Source organism: Pongo pygmaeus, chromosome 5, assembly GCF_028885625.2.
Source record: "Pongo pygmaeus isolate AG05252 chromosome 5, NHGRI_mPonPyg2-v2.0_pri, whole genome shotgun sequence".
Classification (NCBI taxonomy): Eukaryota; Metazoa; Chordata; class Mammalia; order Primates; family Hominidae; genus Pongo; species Pongo pygmaeus.
The window spans coordinates 82,904,223-82,925,321 of record NC_072378.2 but is presented as its reverse complement, the minus strand read 5'-3'; the positions used below and the strand labels follow the sequence as shown (position 1 = coordinate 82,925,321).

General features: G+C 37.9%; 1 protein-coding gene and 1 pseudogene across 2 annotated transcripts in view; one reads left to right on the top strand and one right to left on the bottom strand.

Moving 5' to 3' along the window:
* Window positions 1-21,099, top strand: part of ME1 (malic enzyme 1) — a 226,597-nt gene that overhangs the window by 22,748 nt on the left and 182,750 nt on the right. For both annotated transcript variants that reach the window (XM_054492838.2, XM_054492839.2), the window contains exons 2-3: window positions 589-722; window positions 12,162-12,311. In XM_054492838.2, the coding sequence (XP_054348813.1) occupies window positions 589-722; window positions 12,162-12,311 (284 nt within the window). The remainder of the gene's footprint in view (window positions 1-588; window positions 723-12,161; window positions 12,312-21,099) is intronic.
* Window positions 17,264-18,266, bottom strand: LOC129039237 (glyceraldehyde-3-phosphate dehydrogenase-like; annotated as a pseudogene).

Genomic DNA, 21,099 nt, shown 5'->3' with positions numbered 1-21,099 from the left:
AAAAACAGGGAAGAATATCTTGACCATGTGCCATGGAAGAATAAAAGGGTGTGGTATGTATGGACAATGGTGAGAAGTTTTGTATGCCTAGGAGTGCATAAGAATCAAAGGCTACAACTTGGGAGAGGAGTGTTGAAACAGGTAACTCAGAATCGTATAAGGCATTTCCTGACCTATTTTAAAGTTGGAATCACAGCAGGTCACAGGTGACTTACTCACATTCATAATTTTAAAATCTCTTCTAATAATGACTTTTTATTTTTATATGTACTGACATTAATAATAATGATTATATCTTCTTTCATTTTTGTGTCTTTAAGTAGTTTCCTTCCATTCATCATCTGATTTTATCCTAATAATCTCTGAGTGGCACAGCTCTGAAATATTATAGTATTCTAATTTCTACAGATAGGGAAACTGAGATATGGAGAACTTACATGGTTTACTCAGAGCCACATGGCCATGCTTCCAGTGACGCAGACTTCGGATTTTTAATTGCATGTACTTGTCAGATTTTATATGTATGCTTTTTGTCTATTTTCCTCTCAAATACTATTGTGCGTGTGTGTGTGTTTTTTTTATCTATAGGACTTGGCCTTTACCCTGGAAGAGAGACAGCAATTGAACATTCATGGATTGTTGCCACCTTCCTTCAACAGTCAGGAGATCCAGGTTCTTAGAGTGGTAAAAAATTTTGAGCATCTGAACTCTGACTTTGACAGGTAACACATTGCTGAAGGTGGTTTTTATATTTCTCTTATGCAGTTGTCTAGTTTATTTTTTATTGGGTGAGAAAATGAAAACATTTAATGATTTGGAAAGGGTAGCTAACTTTGAGGAGAATTTGCCTGTAAACACAATGATGTTTTTTAAAAATTTACTCTCTTTGGGAACATTTGAATGAAATAAAATTTTGCTTTCTAAACTGCATGCTCAGACAGACCACATTTATCATATGATATTGTAAAAGTAAATGATCAGGAAATGCCACCCTGAACACAACAAAACAGGTTAGAGTGGGTTTTAGTCAGACTTTAAGTATATTGTAGGTGAAAGCACACTTTTCTAGCCTCCAGTCTCTGTTCCAACACGGTTGCAAGTTTAGGTCACTTACTTTGGATAGTGTATTCAGTTTCTGTATTTGCACAAAGATAAAGATAATATTTTTCCCTACCTTTGGGATTAGATAACCTTAGATTGAAATTCTGTTCATGTCCTTCACCCACTTTTTGATGGGGTTGTTTGTTTTATTCTTGTAAATTTGTTTGTGTTCATTGTAGATTCTGGATATTAGCCCTTTGTCAGATGAGTAGGTTGCAAAAATTTTCTCCCATTTTGTAGGTTGCCTGTTCACTCTGATGGTAGTTTCTTTTGCTGTGCAGAAGCTCTTTAGTTTAATTAGATCCCATTTGTCAATTTTGGCTTTTGTTGCCATTGCTTTAGACAATGAAGTCCTTGCCCATGTGTATGTCCTGAATGGTAATGCCTAGGTTTTCTTCTAGGTTTTTTATGGTTTTAGGTCTAACGTTTAAGTCTTTAATCCATCTTGAATTAATTTTTGTATAAGGTGTAAGAAAGGGATCCAGTTTCAGCTTTCTACATATGGCTAGCCAGTTTTCCCAGCACCATTTATTAAATAGGGAATCCTTTCCCCCATTGTTTGTCTTTCTCAGGTTTGTCAAAGATCAGATAGTTGTAGATATGTGGCGTTATTTCTGAGGGCTCTGTTCTGTTCCATTGATCTATATCTCTATTTTGGTACCAGTACCATGCTGTTTTGGTTACTGTAGCCTTGTAGTATAGTTTGAAGTCAGGTAGTATGATGCCTCCAGCTTTGTTCTTTTGGCTTAGGATTGACTTGGTGATGCAGGCTCTTTTTTGGTTCCATATGAACTTTAGAGTAGTTTTTTCCAATTCTTTGAAGAAAGTCATTGGTAGCTTGATGGGGATGGCATTGAATCTATAAATTACCTTGGGCAGTATGGCCATTTTCACGATATTGATTCTTCCTAGCCATGAGCATGGAATTTTCTTCCATTTGTTTGTATCCTCTTTTATTTCATTGAGCAGTGGTTTATAGTTCTCCTTGAAGAGGTCCTTCACATCTCTTGTAAGTTGGATTCCTAGGTATTTTATTCTCTTTGAAGCAATTGTGAATGGGAGTTCACTCATGATTTGGCTCTCTGTTTGTCTGTTATTGGTGTATAAGAATGCTTGTGATTTTTGTACATTGATTTTGTATCCTGAGACTTTGCTGAAGTTGCTTATCAGCTTAAGGAGATTTTGGACTGAGACAATGGGGTTTTCTAGATATACAATCATGTCATCTGCAAACAGGGACAATTTGACTTCCTGTTTTCCTAATTGAATACCCTTTATTTCCTTCTCCTGCCTAATTGCCGTGGCCAGAACTTCCAACACTATGTTGAATAGGAGTGGTGAGAGAGGGCATCCCTGTCTTGTGCCAGTTTTCAAAGGGAATGCTTCCAGTTTTTGCCCATTCAATATGATATTGGCTGTGGGTTTGTCATAGATAGCTCTTATTATTTTGAGATACATCCCATCGATACCTAATTTATTGAGAGTTTTTAGCATGAAGGGTTGTTGAATTTTGTCAAAGGCCTTTTCAGCATCTATTGAGATAATCATGTGGTTTTTGTCTTTGGTTCTGTTTATATGCTGGATTACATTTATTGATTTGCATATATTGAACCAGCCTTGCATTCCAGGGATGAAGCCCACTTGATCATGGTGGATAAGCTTTTTGATGTGCTGCTGGATTCTGTTTGCCAGTATTTTATTGAGGATTTTTGCATCAATGTTCATCAAGACATTTATGCAGCCAAAAAACACATGAAAAAATGCTCACCATCACTGGCCATCAGAGAAATGCAAATCAAAACCACAATGAGATACCATCTCACACCAGTTAGAATGGCAATCATTAAAAAGTCAGGAAACAACAGGTGCTGGAGAGGATGTGGAGAAATAGGAACACTTTTACACTGTTGATGGGACCGTAAACTAGTTCAACCATCGTGGAAGTCAGTGTGGCGATTCCTCAGGGATCTAGAACTAGAAATACCATTTGACCCAGCCATCCCATTACTGGGTATATACGCAAAGGACTGTAAATCATGCTGCTATAAAGACACATGCACACGTATGTTTATTGTGGCACTATTCACAATAGCAAAGACTTGGAACCAACCCAAATGTCCAACAATGATAGACTGGATTAAGAAAATGTGGCACATCTATACCATGGAATACTATGCAGCCATAATAAATGATGAGTTCATGTCCTTTGTAGGGACATGGATGAAACTGGAAATCATCATTCTCAGTAAACTATCACAAGAACAAAATACCAAACACCGCATATTCTCACTCATAGGTGGGAATTGAACAATGAGAACACATGGACACAGGAAGGGAAACATCACACTCTGGGGACTGTTGTGGGGTGAGGGGAGGGGGGAGGGATAGCTTTAGGAGATGTACCTAATGGTAAATGATGAGTTAATGGGTGCAGCACACCAGCATGGCACATGTATACATATGTAAGTAACCTGCATATTGTGCACATGTACCCTAAAACTTAAAGTATAATAATAATAATAATAATAATAATAATAATAATAAAGAAATTCTGGCTCTATCTCACTAGCAGTAGATCCTTGAGCAACCACTACAGGCCCTGCCATCGTGACTGTAACTGCTTTGCTGTCTGTTTTTGACCCCACTCTGTCTTACTAAAGTACTAAGCCTTTGTAGACCTTAGTTTTTTTCATCCATGGATTAGAGAAAACAACAGCTATTTGAAAACATTGTTGTGAGGGTTAAAAGAGGTAGCCAACTCAATGTCAAATAAGTATTGGTGTTAATCAGGGTTCTCCGAAGAAACAGAGCTAATAGGATGTGTGTGTGTCTGTGTGTGTGTGTGTGTGTGTGTGTGTATAAATGAAAATATAAATATAAATGGATAGAGAGAGAGAGAAAGAAGGAGAGAGAGAAGGCTTGTTAAATCCAAAATCTTCAGGTAGGTTGTCAGGCTGAAGACTGAAGGAAGAGTTGCAATTGCGTCCAAAGGCAGTGCACTGGCAAAATTTATTTTTGCTAGACAGGAGGTCTGTCTGTGCTATTAAGGCCTTCAGCCATTTGGAGGAGGCCCACCCACATTTTGGAGGGTAATCTGATTTATTTAAGTCCACCAATTTAGATATTAATCTCATCCAAAAACACCTGTGCAGAAACATCCAGAATAGTGTTTGCCCAAATGGTGATACACCATGTTTGCTATGGATTGAATGTTTGTGTCCCCCTGCAAATTCGTACATTGAAATCTAATCCCCAGTGTGATGTTATTTGGAGGTGAGGACTTTGGGTGATGATTAGGTCATAAAAATGGCACCCTCATGAAATGGGATTAGTACTCTAAAAAGAAGAGGCCAGAGTACCAACGAAAAAAAGCCCAGGATCAGATGGATTCACAGCTGAATTCTACCAGAAATATAAAGAGGAGCTGGTACCATTCCTTCTGAAACTATTCCAAACAATTGAAAAGGAGGGACTCCTCTCTAACTCATTTTATGAAGCCAGCATCATCCTGATACCAAAACTGGGAAGAGACACAACAAAAAAAGAAAACATCAGGCCAATATCCCTGATGAACATCGATGTGAAAATCCTCAATAAAATACTTGCAAACCGAATCCAGACACATCAAAAAACTTATCCACCACAATCAAGTCGGCTTCATCCCTGGGATGTGAGGCTGGTTCAACATACGCAAATCAATAAACATAATCCATCACATAGACAGAACCAATGATAAAACTCACATGATTATTTCAATAGATGCAGAAAAGGCCTTAGATAAAATTAAACATCCCTTCATGTTAAAAACTCTCAATAAACTAGGTACTGATGGGACACATCTCAAAATAGTAAGAGCTGTTTATGACAAACCCACAGCCAATATCATACTGAGTGGGCAAAAGCTGGAAGCACTCCCTTTGAAAACCGGTACAAGACAAGGATGTCCTCTCTTACAACTCCTATTCAACATAGTATTGGAAGTTCTGGCTAGGTCAATCAGGCAAGAGAAAGAAATAAAGGGTATTCAAATAGGAAGAGAGGAAGTCAAATAGTCTGTTTGCAGATGACATGATTTTGTATTTAGAAAACCCCATCCTCTCAGCCCAAAAACTCCTTGAACTGATAAGCAACTTCAGCAAAGTCTCAGGATATCAAATCAATGTGCAAAAATCACAAGCATTCCTTCACACCAAAAATAGACAAGCAGAGAGCCAAATCATGAATGAACTCCCATTCACAATTGCTACAAAGAGAATAAAATACCTGGGAATACAGCTAACAAGGGATGTGAGGACCTCTTCAAGGAGAACTGCAAACCATTGCTCAAGGAAATAAGAGAGGACACAAACAAATGGAAGAACATTCCATGCTCATGGATAGGAAGAATCAATATTGTGAAAATGGCCATACTGCCCAAAGTAATTTATAATTCAATGCTATACCCATCAAGCTACCATTGACTTTTTTCACAGAATTAGAAAAAAACTACTTTAAATTTCATATGGAACCAAAAAAGAACCTGCATAGCCAAGAAAATTGTAAGCAAAAAGAACAAAGCTGGAAGTGTCATGCTACCTGACTTCAAACTATACTACAAGGCAAGAGTAAGCAAAACAACATGGTACTGGTACCAAAACAGTATATAGACCAATGGAACAGAACAGAGGCCTCAGAAATAACACCACACATCTACAACCATCTGATCTTTGATAAACCTGACAAAAACAAGCAATGGAGAAAGGATTCCCTATTTAATATATGGTGTTGGGAAAACTGGCTAGTCATATGCAGAAAACTGAAGCTGGACCCCTTCCTTACACCTTGCACAAAAATTAACTCAAGTTGGATTAATGATTTAAACGTAAGACCTAAAACCATAAACCTAAAACCTAAGACCTAAAACCCTGGAAGAAAACCTAGGCAATACCATTCAGGACATAGGCATGGGCAAAGACTTCATGACTAAAACACCAAAAGCAATGGCAACAAAAGCCAAAATTCACAAATGGATCTAATTAAACCAAAGAGCTTAGGGCTTCTGCACAGCAAAAGAAACTATCTATCATCAGAGTGAACAGGCACCGTATAGAATGGGAGAAAATTTTTGCGATCTGTCAATCTGACAGAAGGCTAATATCCAGAATCTACAAAGAACTTGAACAAATTTACAAGAAAAAAACAACTCCATCAAAAAGTGGGCAAAGGATATGAACAGACACTTCTCAAAAGAAGACATTTATGCGGCCAAAAAACATGAAAAAAACCTCATCATCACTGGTCATTAGAGAAATGCAAATCAAAACCACAATGAAATACCATCTGACACCACTTAGAATGGCGATCATTAAAAAATCAGGAAACAACAGATGCTGGTGAGGCTGTGGAGAAATAGGAATGCTTTTACATTGTTGGTGGGAGTGTAAATTAGTTCAACCATTGTGGAAGACAGTGTGGCGATTCCTCAAGGATCTAGAACCAGAAACACCATTTGACCCCACAATACCATTACTGGTTATATACCCTAAGAATTATAGATCATTCTTCTATAAAGACACATGCACATGTATGTTTACTGCAGCACTATTCACAATAGCACAGACATGGAACCAACCCAAATGCCCATCAATGATAGACTGGATGAAGGAAATGTGGCACATATACACCATAGAATGCTATGCAGCCATAAAAAAGAATGAGTTAATGTCCTTTGCAGGGACATGGATAAGCTGGAAACCATCATCCTCAGCAAACACAGGAACAGAAAACTAAACACCGCATGTTCTCACTCATAAGTGGGAATTGAACAATGAGAACACATGGACACAGGGAGGGGAACATCACACACCAGGGCCTGTCATGGGGTGGAGGAAAGGAGAGGGAGAGCATTCGGATAAATACCTAATGCATGCAGGGCTTTAAACCTAGATGACAGTCTATAGGTGCAGCAAACCACCATGGCACATGTATACCTATGTAACAAACCTCACGTTCTGCACATGTATCCCAGAACTTAAAGTAAAATAAAAAAATAAAAAAATAAAAGAGGCCTAAGAAAGCTGCCTTTTCCTTTCCCTCATGTGAGGATGCAGCGAGAATGTGCTGTCTATGTGGAATGTGTCCTTATCCGGCTCAGAATCTGCTGGCAGCTTGATCTTGAACTTCCTGGCCTATAAAACTATGAGAAATCAATTTCTGTTGTTCATAAGCCACCTAGTCTATGGTATTTTTGTCATAGCAAACTGAATGGACTATGACACCACCCATATGCATCTCCTCAAATCACACTTAATCTTTGAATAAAGGCAATAACAAAGTCCATACTTCCACCTAACACAATACAACTATCTTGCATACAACCAAAAATGCACCAACCCTATCCTCAAAAGAAGATGCCAAATCCTTGGGTGATGTTTACTCTCGTCGATATTCCTTAACTTAAACACTATGATGTAATATTAGCAGTACTTAAATACTATGATGCAGAGTCAGTATATCTTATGTTATCAGATAAGGTGATAAGAGAAGGAAGAAAATGATATTTTCTGAAATTTGCATATGGATTTTTGCTTATATATGTATACACACATATTAATAGCAAAACAAGGAAGAAATACTTATGGCAATTACAGTCTTCTTTTTCTTTAGTTGATCACATGGTCATAGCTGGTATTTATAACTACCTTTTTCCATGACCCAATCCATATCCCCTTTGCCCTCAGCAAGTATCTCAGCTGATTGTGGTTCTTTACCTGGTGAGGGTGACTCAAACCTTCAATCCTGAATGGTCTGGGCCATTAGTAATCTTGCTTGAATTGGATTGTTGTTTTCATTAGCTTTAATCACAGGGCATGGTATTACTAGGAGCTACCCTAAGGGATCTCCTGTATTTCAGACATACTCTCTCTCGCCTCCACTGTAGTGTTAACAGTTTAGTTTCCTCTTGGTAGTCAGGATCAATTTTTCCCAGCCAGCACAGTAACTCTTTTCTTGGCCTGTTAATTCAGGGGCATGTGGTGCTCAAAGTGGTCAGGGGGCAGTCTTAATTTCCTGTTCAATGGATTTGTTATTGTGTCTCTTGATGGAAACATTCTTCCCTTTGGAATGAAGACCTCTAGACCAGCAGAGCATAAAGTCACAGGGGTAGAAAGGAGAAATTTTGCTAGTGTGACACTAGGGTTGTTAGTGAGAAGGTGCCATTTCCATTTCCACCCCTTGATTCCTAGACCTGTGAATCCTGGCTATGAGAAAAACAGCACCATTTTTTGGACAGCACATACAGCCTCCTGGAGAACCTTGCCTCAGCTTTGCAAGGTATTGCCACTTTGCTGGTACTGTAACTGTGTCTTCAAAAGTACATTCCACTGTTCTGTCAAGCCAGTTGCTTCAGATTGTTGGGAAACATTGTAAAACTAGTGAGTTTCATGAGCATGTGCTCATTCCCCACATTTCATTTGCTCTAAAGTGAGTACCTTGATCAGGAGCAACGCTGTGTGGAATATCATGATGGTAGATAAGGCATTTTGTAAGTCCATGAATAGTAGCTTCAGCAGGAGCATTGCATGCAGGGAAAGCATATCTAGTTCCAAAGTAAGGGTCTATTCCAGAAAAAAAAAAGTTGTCCTTCCCATAATGGAAGCTGTTGAGTGTAACGAACTTGCCACCAGGTAGCTAGCTGGCTGATTACCCTGGAGAATGGTGCCGCATCAGGGAATCCGTGTTAGTCTCTGCTGCAGATTGAACACTCAGAAGTGGCTATAATAGCCAGGTTGGCCTTGGTGAGTGAAAGTCCATGTTGCTGAGCCTATGCATAACCTCTATCCCTGCCACCATGGCCACTTTGTTCATGAGCCCAGTGGATATGATGGGGTGGCTGGGCAAAGAGGCTTACTCAGTTTGTCCGACGTGTATACAGTTGCTTCTTTTTAAACTCCTTCACAATCTTCTCTTTCATTTGTTCCATAACATCTTCCTTTAGCTGCTTGTGTCCTTACTTTATATTCTTTTCCTGGGCCATTTTATCAGCTACCTGCTAAGAGCTGGTGACCTTCATCTATTTGCTACAGACTGTTCCTCAATATATATTGAACATCAACTCAGTGTCAGGTACTCTTTTAGATATTGGGGTTATAGGCAATGATCTCTGACCTCATGAAATTTACATAAATTTAAAAATTATTATTATTTTTAGAGAGGGTCTCACTCTATTGCCCAGGCTGCAGCGCACTGACGTGACCATAGCTCACTGTAGTCTCAACATCCTGGGCTCAAACAGTTCTCCTGCCTCACCCTTCCAAGTAGCTAGGACTACAGGCATGCACCACCATGCCTGGCTTATTTTTAAATACAAATTATTAAATTTTGTAAATAGTAATACAAATTGGTAAATTATAAAATACGTTAGAAAATGGCTAGTGTCTTGGGATGGGGAAAATAAAGGTAGAGCAGGGTAAAGAGGAGCAGGGTAAAGAGGAGCTGAGAATGCTGAGGGGAGGTGTGGCCAGTTTGCATTGTTGAGTAGGGTGATAAGGGTAGCCTCCATTGAGAAGGTGAGTTTTGAGCAAATAATCAAAGGCAGTGGAGCAGTTAGCCATGAAGAAATCTGAGGAACAGTGTTTTGTAGCTGGCATGTTCAAGAATCAGCAGGGAGACTTGTGTCTAGAGCAGAATGAGCTAGGGAAAGAATGGTAAATTGGGAAAGGAAGTTATCGAGGTAATGGGCGGTTGATTAGGTATGGCTTTGTAGCCTACTAAAGACTTCTGCTATACTATGAGTGAAAAGGGTAGCCTTTTGAGGTTTTTGACCAGAAGAGCCACATGATCTAAGCTATAATTTCAGAAAGACTGGCTGCAATGTTGAGAATAGAATGTAGGCTGGGATAGCTTTTAGGAAACCATTATAATAATCCAGGCAAGGGATGATGGTGATTTAGATCTAGGGTGGTAGCAATAAGGGTGGTCAGATTTTGGATATATTTTGAAAGTAAAGCCAACACAATTTATTCATGTATTTCACATGAGTGTTAGAAAGCTTTCAGAGAAGAGGAGTGTGTTAGTCTGTTCTTGCATTGCTGTAAAGAAATACCTGAGGCTGGGTAATTTATAAAGAAAGGAGGTTTAAATGGCTCATGGTTCAGCAGGTTGTACAAACATGGCACCAATTATCTGCTGCCTTGGTGAGGGCCTCAGGAAGCTTACAATCATGGTGGAAACAGGAGCAAAATAGGAAGGAAGTGCCAACCAAATCTCACATCAACTCAGAGCAAGAACTCATCACCAAGGGATTGGTGCTAAGCCATTCATGAGGGATCCACCCCCATGATCCAAATACCCACCAGGACCCACGTCCAACACTGGGGATTACATTTCAACATGAGATTTGGAAGGGACAAACACCCAAACCATATCAAGGGGAAAAGAGCAAGGAAACAGAAAAGGAATGACCAGAGAGATAGGAGGAAAACCGTGAGAATATGATAGATTGGAAGTCAAGGAAAGAAAGTGTATTAAGCCCTAAGGAATATCTCCTGTGTCAAATGTTCTGATAGGTAAGATGAGGTCTGAGAATGGACCATTGATTTAGCAATGCTAATTTCCACATTGCCAAATAAATTTTATCATGCCTAAAGTTAAACTCTTTGTCTTCCACATGTTTATTTTCTGGGTTATGTCTATTAATTGCCCAAACATTAGAATCCATGCATCTCTTACTCAGAATTCTGTGCATTTTCAACTATTCTAGGGAATGAAAATCAATTCAAAATGGCTGGTAAGATTGTTGGGTAGTTTTGCAAGATTCTTTTAAGTTGAACTGAGCAGTTTACGTTTTACTCTATAAACTATTGAAGGTTACAGATATCATGAAAAGGTTTATATTTACAAAGATAACTCTGGGTCAGAAATGCTTCTAGAAAGAAAAAGGCCATAAGATACAGGTACAAAGAAAAGTTTCTTGAACTTGCCTACCTTAGTTATTTTTAGGTAACTAAAATAACAGTCATTTTACGGTCTCTTACTTATTTCCTGTATGTCATTTCCCTTGGTTATTCAATACTGCAAGTCAAAGGATGAAATCTTTCTATTAACTTAGTTAATATTAAACTAAATCTATAGTTATATTCTCATCTCTTTTAAAATAGGGATAAGGTCTCTTCAAGTATTAAATAAAACTGCTATTTCAGCAATGATTTTAATGTTTGCATTAAAATGGTTCTTTATTCTTTGCAATATTAAGAGTATTTCTTGTCTGGGTGCGGTGGCTCACGCCTGTAATCCCAGCACTTTGGGAGGCCGAGGCAGGCAGAGCACTTGAGGTCAGGAGTTCAAGACCAGCCTGGCCAATATGGTGAAACTGTCTCTACTAAAAATACAAAAAAAAGTTAGCCAGGCTTGGTGGTGTGCGCCTGTAGTCCCAGCTACTTGGGAGGCTGAGGCAGGAGAAAACGCTTGAACCCGGGAGACAGAGGTTGCAGGGAGCCAAGATCGTGCCACTGCACTCCAGCCTGGGCGACAGAGCGAGACTCTGTCTCAAAATAAATAAATAATAAATAAATAAATAAATAAATAAATAAATTAATTAATTAATTAAATTAAATAAAAAATAAGCCGGGTGTGGTGGCGTGCCCTTGTAATCCTAGCTACTCAGAGATTGGGTTTCACCATGTTGGCCAGGCTGGTCTTGAACTCCTGACTTCGTGATCCACCCGCCTCTGCCTCCCAAAGTGCTGGGATTACAGGCGTGAACCACCATGCCCGGCCATTTTTGTATTTTTAGTAGAGATGGAGTTTCACCATGTTGGCCAGGCTAGTCTTGAACTCCTGATCTTGTGATCCACCCACCTCAGCCTCCCAGGGTGCTGGGATTACAGGCATGAACCACTGCACCCGGCCAAGACTCTGTCTTAAAGAAAAAGAAAAGAATATTTCTTAAGTCTTTTTTAATCAGATGTTTTCTATGTAACTTAAATGTACTTTATACTTGGTTGAAAATATTTAATTAGATTTCTAAGTAGCTATTTCATGACTTTATGGGATGTAGATCTAATTATGTCCAATTTTTACAGGTATCTTCTCTTAATGGATCTCCAAGATAGAAATGAGAAACTCTTTTATAGAGTGCTAACATCTGACATTGAGAAATTCATGCCTATTGTTTATACTCCCACTGTGGGTCTGGCTTGCCAACAATACAGTTTGGTGTTTCGGAAGCCAAGGTATGTCAACTTTTATTTTAAATGCAACTTGTGTCTTTATTTATTTTTGTAAGTTTTTTAACGAATTTAAAATTTATTATTATTATTTTAAATTTGACAATAAAATTGCATATATTTATGATGTACAGAGGATGTTCTGAAACATGTATACATTGTGAAATGGTAGAATCAAGCTAATTAGCATATGCATTATTTCACATTCATATCATTTATTTGTGGTGAGTATGTTAAAATCTACTTTTAGCAGTTTTCACTTATATAATAAATTATCCTTAGCAATAGTCACCATGTGGTACAATAGATGTCTTGAACTCATTCCTCCTGTTTAACTGAAATTTTGTATCCTTTTAACCAGCATTCCCCTAATCCCGCAACCCGCTCCCCCCACCTTTCTCCTATCCTCTGGTAACTACCATCTTCTCTTTGCTACTATGAGTTTGACTATTTTTAGGTTCCACATATAAGATCATGTGGTATTTGTCTTTCTGTGTCTGGCTTATTTCGCTTAACATAATATCCTAAAGTTTCATCCGTATTGTTGCAAATGACAGAATTTCTTTCTTCTTTAAGGCTGAGTGGTATCCTAGTGTGTATGTGTACCACATTTTCTTTATCCATTCATCTGTTGATGGACTCTTACCTTGATCCCATATCTTGGCCATTGTGAATAATGCTGTAGTGAACATGGGAGTGCAGATATCTCCTAGACATACTGATTTCATTTCCTTTTGATATGTACCCAGTAGTGTTATTACTAGATCATTTGGTAGTTCTATTCTTAATTTTCTGAGGAGCTTCCATGCTGTTTTCCATAATAGATTTACTAGTTTACATTCCCACTGAATGGTGAATAAGTCTTTCCTTTCCTCAGGTTCCTCGCCAATACTTATTGTTCATCTTTTTGGTATAGCCGTTCTAACAAATGTGAGATGATACCTCACTGTGCTTTTAATTTCAATTTCTCTGATGATTAGTGATGTTGAGCAATTTTTCATAAACCTGTAGGTCATTTATATGTCCTCTTTTGAGAACTGTCTATTCTGGTATTTTGCTCATTTTAAGAACAGGTTATTTGTTTTCTTGTTACTGAGTTATTTGAGTTCCTTATATATTTTGAATTAATCCCTTATGAGATGTATTGTTCACAGATATTCCTTCCTATTCCATAGGTTGTCTCTTCACTCTGTTGACTGATTGCTGTGCTGAGCTTTTTAGTTTATTATAATTCCATTTGTCTATTTTTGCTTTTGCCTATGCCACTGGGGTCATATCTAAAAACATCATCGCCCAGACCACTATCATGAGGCTTTTCCCCTAAATTTTCTTGTAGAAGTTTTATAGTTTCAAGTCTTACATTTTTCTTTACCTATTGAGTTGATTTTTTTTTAATATGGTGTGAAATAAGGGTCTAATTTCATTCTTCTGGCATTTGGAAAACCAGTTTTCCCATCACCATTTAATGAAGAGACTGTTCTTTCTCCATTTCACTTTTGTAAAAAATCAGTTGACTGTAAATTCATGGATTTATTTATGGGCTGTCTATTCTGTTTCATTCTGGGCTGTCTATTCTCTTTCTTTGGTCTCTGTGTTTGTTTTTATACTGATACCATGCCATTGTGATTACCATAACTTACAGTATATTTTGAAATCAGGTAGTATGATACTCTAGCTTTGTTCTTTTTGCCTAAGATTGCTTTGGACAGTTGGGGTCTTTTGTGGTTCATATGAATTTTTCGATTTCTTTTTTTATTTTCTGTGAAAAAAATGTCATTGGAACTCTGATAGGGATTGTACTGAATCTGTAGATCTCTTTGGGTAGTATGGTCATTTTAACAATATTAATTCTTCCAGTCCATGAAATGGAATATCTTTCCATTTATTTGTGTCTTCTTAAATTTTTTTCGTCAATGTTTTGTAGTTTTCTGCATACAGATATTTCACCTCTTTGGTTAAATTTATTCCTAAGTATTTTGTTGTTTTGGTGGCTATCACTATTATTATTATTGTTTTGAGACAATCTTACTCTGTCTGCAGTGTAGTGGCATGATCTTGGCTCGCTGCAACCTTTGTCTCCTGGGTTCAAGTGATTCTCATGGCTCAGCTTCCTGAGTAGCTGGGATTACAGATGCGCACCACCATACCTGGCTAATTTTTGTATTTTTGGTAGAGATGGGGTTTCACCACGTTGGCTAGGCTGGTCTCAAACTGTTAGCCTTAAGTGATCCACCCGCCTCAGCCTCCCAAAGTGCCTCCCAAAGTACAGGCATGAGCCACCACACCCAGCGTTGGCAGCTATTATTAATGGGATTGCTTTTTTGATATTTTTGGATAGTTTATAGTTAGTGTATTAGAAACATTGCTGACTTTTATATGTTGATTTTGTGTCATGGAACTTTCCTGAATTTATTAGTTGTAACAGTTTTTTGTTGGAGTTTTTAGAGTTTTCTATGTATATGATCATATTGTCTGCAAACAGAGACCATTTAACTTCTTCCTTTCTAATATGGATGCCTTTTTTTTCTTTTGCTTGCCTAATTACTCTGGCTAGGACTTCCAGTCTCTAGATTTCTCTCCAGATTTAAGATTTGGCCAGGCAGTGGCTCATACCTGTGATCCCAGCACTTTGGGAGGCTGAGGTGGGTGGATCACGAGGTCAAGAGGTCGAGACCATCCTGGCCAACATGGTGAAACCCTATCTCCACTAAAAATACAAAAATTAGCTGGGCATGGTGGCATGTGCCTGTAGTCCCAGCTACTCGGGAGGCTGAGGGAGGCCAATCGCTTGAACCTGGGAAGTGGAGGTTGCGGTGAGCCGAGATCGCGCCACTGCACTCTAGTCTGGTAACAGAGCAAGACTCTGTCTCAAAAAAAAAAAAAAAAAAAAAAAAAGATTTAAGATAATAGAAAGTATTTCCAAATCAATTTGGGTTCCCTTTTACAGATAGTAAATGAATTTCCTTTTTGTTTTGAAAGAGATTGGCTGGGCCTGGTAGCTCACACCTGTAATTCCAGGACTTTGGGAGGCTGAGGCAGGCAGATCACCTGAAGTCAGGAGTTCGAGACCAGCCTGGCCAACATGGTGAAATCCCATCTCTACTAAAAATACAAAAATTGCTGAGCGTGGTGGTAGTCGCCTGTAATCCCAGCTACTAGGGAGGCTGAGGTAGGAGAATTGCTGGAATCCAGGAGGCAGAAGCTTCAGTGAGCTGAGATTGCTACTGCACTCCAGCCTGGGTGACAGAGTGAGACTCCATCTCAAAAAAAAAAAAAAAGTAATATTGATAATAATTAAGCTTGCCTTTGATATGTTAATTACCACTATTACATATATATTTTTACAAGTTAAAACAAAGATTCCAAATTTTTCTGAAATGAGGAGAATATTACTTTCTAAATTGAGTCAAAATTAAATGATCTTAAAGTAGCTCTTTTGTTCTTTCCCTTAAATGAAATAGTAGTCACCTTTGAGATGCATAAAATATAGAACACAATTTTTATAGCACTACTTATTCATTATATTAGTTTCAATACTTTTTGAAACAAGAAACAATTGAAATAAATACATATTAATACTTTTAACACAGCAATAACAAAAGTTCAAGTTGAATATGTTTTTTTACTTTTGGCTCTGAATTTAAAGATAAAAAAGAAATGTTTAAAGTATCTACCACAAACACAAAAGCCTATTGAAAGTACTGTCCTTAAAAGGAATATTTCAGAGGTATTATCTGAAAGCAATATTGAATGTGGATTTCCATGTAGCTGTGTTGATATAGTGGTAATATGTATCATACTGCGCTGCATTACCCTTTGTATAAAGAAAAGAGTTGGCCACATCATCCCTTTGTATAAAGAGGATAATTGGATAAGTATAGATGATCTAAACTACATTAAAATTTTTTTATTGATACATATTAGATATACATATTTTGGGGATATATGTGATAATTTAATACATTCATATAATTTGTAAAAATCAAATCAGTGTAATTGAGATATCTATCACCTTAAATATTTATCTTTTCTTTATGCTAGAAACATTCGGATTATCTTCTTCTAGCTGTTCTGAAATACACAATAGGTCTTATTTCTTCCATCAAACTTCATACTAAACTACATTAATAGCACATATCCATGTTACATTTATATAATAGTTACATTAACAATGACTAAATTTTTTTTCATTGAAGAAAAGGAGTTAGAATTTACTGTTAATTGTATTGCAAAGTAATTGTTTTCTGGGTGTATAAGAATATTAGTTTAACTATACAAATAATTAGATATTTATTATTGAAAAAATAATAAAACAAATATTCAGAAGGAAGAAACTTAAAAATGCCTAATGTCATCATACCAAAAAACTCTGACAGACACAATACATACTATTTTCCTTGTAGATGAAGGAATCATACTATATAAACTATTTCTTGACTTACTATAGGCAAGAAACCTACAGTATTTTCCTTATAGATGAAGGGGTCATACTGTATAAACTATTTCTTGCCTTACTGTCTTCTCTGAGTAATGTATCATAAACATCTGTTCATGTCCAAAAAATATATTTCTATATAAAGAATCTTAATACAAGCATAATAAAAAGCTGTTTTAAATTCAAGGATGTTTATTGAAATTCTGTTTCTGAGAGATACTAAGTACTAGCAATGATAGGAAATGTAGAAGGGCTTGAATCAAACGAAGTATTTGAGTTGAAGTCGATAGAAATCTCAATAGCAACAAGTTTTTTTTTTTTTGGCTAAGCACAGGGGATTTTATTGATGGTACATGACAAGGTGGGCCTCCCTCGGCTCCTCCCTTTTAGGGGGTCTGCATGGAAACTGTGAGGAGGGGAGATTCTCATTGTGGTGGGAGACTTGAATGTAGCAGGGACTCTCCAGCAGTGAGGGCCGCTCTCTTCCCATCATGCTGTCACTGGGGCTGGTGGTCTGGGGGTCTTATTCCTTGGAAGCTATGTGGGCAGAGGTCCACCACCCTGTTGCTGCAGCCAAATTCATTGTCATACCAGGAAATGAGCTTGACAAAGTGGTCGTTGAGGGCAATGCCAGCCCCAGCATCGAAGGTGGAAGAGTGGGTGTCACTGTTGAAGTTGGAGGAGACCACCTGGTGCTCAGTGTAGCCCAGGATGCTTTTGAGGGGGTCCTCTGACGCCTGCTTCACCACCTTCTTGATGTCATCATATTTGGCAGGTTTTTCCAGACAGCAGGTCGGGTCCACCACTGATGTGTTGGCAGTGGGGACACGGAAGGCCATGCCAGTGAGCTTCCCATTTAGCTCAGGATGACCTTTTCACAGCCTTGGCAGCACCAGTAGAGGCAGAGATGATGTTCTGGAGAGCCCCATGGCTGTCACCCCACAGTTTCCCATAGGAGCCATCCACAGTCTTCTGGGTGGCAGTAATGGTGTGGACTGTGGTCATGAGTCCTTCCACAGTACCAAAGTTGTCAAGGATGGCCTTGGCCAGGGGCGTTAAGCAGTTGGTGGTACAGGAGGCATTGCTGATAATCTTGAGCTGTTGTCATATTTCTCATGGTTCACACCCATCACGAACATGGGGGCATCAGCAGAGGGTGCAGAGATGATGACCGTTTTGGCTCCTCCCTGCAAGTGAGCCCCAGCCTTCTCCGTGGTGGTGAAGATGCCAGTGAACTCCATGATGTACTCAGTGCCAGCACTGCCCCATTTGATTTTGGAGGGATCTTGCCCCTGGAAAATAGTGATGAGATTTCCATTGATGACAAGCTTCCCGTTCTCAGCCTTGACGGTGCTGTGGAATTTGCCATGGGTGGAATTGTACTGGAACATGTAGACGGTGTTGTTGAGGTCAATGAAGGGGTCATTGATGGTGATAATATCGACTTTACCAGAGTTTAAAGCAGACCTGGTGACCAGGCACCCAATACAACCAAATCCGTTGACTCCAGCCTTCACCTTCACCATGGTGTCTCAGGGATGCAGCTGGCAATGCACGAGAAGATGCAGCTGTCTGTTGAATGGGAGGAGCAGAGAGCTGCAACAATTATTTTTTGAGAGCTTTTACTATATTAGATGGTTTTCTCAGGCTTAGGACACTTTGGTGTGCATATATTCCAAAAGAAGAAGAGACAAACATATAAAATAAATAAATTGTCTAGAATGTTTGAAGGTGATAAGTGTTATGGAAAAAGAGAACAGGAAAGGGGGGATCAGGAGTGTCAGTTGCTTTGCAGGAGGCAGTGGTAATTTTAAACAGAGTGAACAGTGTGGGTCTCATTGGAAGATGATATTGGAGGAGTTGGGGAGGAAGTCATGTAGATATGAGTGGAAACATGCCAGACAGAAGGAACAGCCAATGCCAAGGCCCTCAGTGGGAACATGCCTGGAGACCGGGAGCAGCATGGAGACCACTGTGTCTGGAGTGGAGTGAGAGAGAGGGAGAGTAGGAGATGAGTTCACAGAGGTGGGTCAGTGAGTGGGTATAGGTCTTAGGGCTTCCTGTAGGCTGTTTGGAAGAACATTGACTTTTACTGTTAGCTAAATGAAAAGCCGTAAATGGTCTTACTCAGTTACATGACATGATCTAGTATTTTTAAAAAGAGCATTCTTGGTTGTTGTGTTGAGAATAGACTAAAGCAAAAGAAGAATCAGGGACCCTTGTTAGGAGACTATTATAATAAACCCAGTGAGAGATGACAGTGGCTCAGATTAGGAGGGTAATAATGGAATTAGGGGTAAGTTTTAAAATCCAGATTCTGGATAAAAATGAAGACAGCCACAAGGACTTTCTGCTGGACTGAAAGCTTCCTAGAGTAGTGATTGAAAGTATGGGCTCTGGAGTAGGTAGCCTATTTTTACTTACTGGTTTTGCCACTTGTTGTAGTCTGGTGTAAGGTATTTAACTTTTCTGTGCTTCGGTTTCCTCATCTGTAAATTGGGAGTAATACTACAGCCCGCCGCATCTTATCCATACTTTTAAATTCCAAAACTTTGAAAATCAAGACTGTAAAAAAATCTCATTTGGGACAAAACCTGATCTTATCTGAAATCATTGGCAGCAGTACCAAAGACTATATATAGTCTTGTAAGTCCAGCAGTAAACTGGATTTATAAGACTATAATAGTCTATTTATCTCACTTACTGTCATTTGTTTTTCTGTAGAAGTACTAATGTATTTGATTATGGGGACTTTCTTAGAAATAAATATGTTTACATATATATAAACATATAAGTATGTGTTTTTCTGTATGTACATATGTATATATGTAGAGAGAGATGGGTGGCTGGGGAGGGGGAGAGGAAGAAATGGGGAAGAGGGTAGAGGTAGGAAAGCATTTGTGGCAAAATGCTTACAAATGTTGAATCTAGGTGGAGGTATTGTATTATTCTTTCAACTTTTCTGTAATATTTGAAATTTAAGTAAGGAATGCTTTACTGCTAGAGAAAGCAAAGTTTCTTTTTTTTTTTTAACAGAGGAAAGTAAATTGTTTTATTTGGTGTCAGTATATTCCCCAAATACATATATCAAGGAATTTAACTATATTAAGCATAATCAACTGTAATTTTCAGAATTAAGCTTTAATCTGTGATGGAATGCACATATATAAGCTTGAATTATTTTAACATTAAATGTGTTAAATTTCAAATTAGTCTACAAAAACACATAACTATGAACATAGCTAATACATTCACGTGCATAGAAAAAATGGAGGAAAATATACCAAAATGTTAAAATTAATCATCTGTCATTTAGGAAATAGAATTTTTTAGCCATTTTTATTTTGTTCTTGATAACCTTTCTATAATATCCAAGTTTCCTGCACTAAACCTGTATTACTTTTATTTTAAATTTTTATTTATTTATTTTTATTATTATTATTATACTTTAAGTTTTAGGGTACATGTGCACAATGTGCAGGTTAGTTACATATGTATACATGTGCCATGCTGGTGTGCTGCACCCATTAACTCGCCATTTAGCATTAGGTATACTAAATCCATTTCTGTATGACCTCTTCATGACAGTTTTCTGTCATATTGCAATTTAGTGTGTATATTTTGTTGAACTTTTGATGATTTTGAAGTTTTCCAGTACAATAATTATGGCTTCTCCTATAATTTTAAAAAAATCCTGTTTGAAATTGTGTTATGTGGCTTAAATTTAGGTGTTGTATTTAATTAGAAAGGGAATTGTGGATGTGTGAATGATGTGAATGATGGATCTTCCATTAGCATATAGATGAATTTTATTTTTAAGCCAAAATGGAAAAGTGTCTAGTAAACCTTATCTACTACAACAGCAGGTATTTTAAGACATTCAGAAAGTGAAGAGGAGAATTATACCCCTTATTCTATTAATACTTACTGTGTATGGTTTTGGTGGTAGCACTTAGGAACATAGTGAAAATTAAGGGTTAAATGTACTTCAAGTACTGAGCTTAACATAGTTACAAACATATATCTTTTGATCACACTTTTAAGTATGTATCTTAATGCTGTGATACTTTTCTGTGGCTAGATTTTTTTTATTTTGAATATGGCATTAAAATCTGGCTAGGTATCCCAAAATAAATTCTTGTGTGAACAACCGTATTTCTAATTTTTTTCTAAATGACTGCTGGAATACTCATTTATTGGTTTTGTGTGGAATTTCTTTTCTTTTTGGCGTAGATACTTTGTGTGGGTTTTTCAGATGTCATAGATAATCATTTTTAAGAATATTTTTGGGCTCGCTTGGATTGTCTTGTTCCCATGTGCCGAAATCATTTTAATTCTTGCAGAATTTCCAGTATTTGG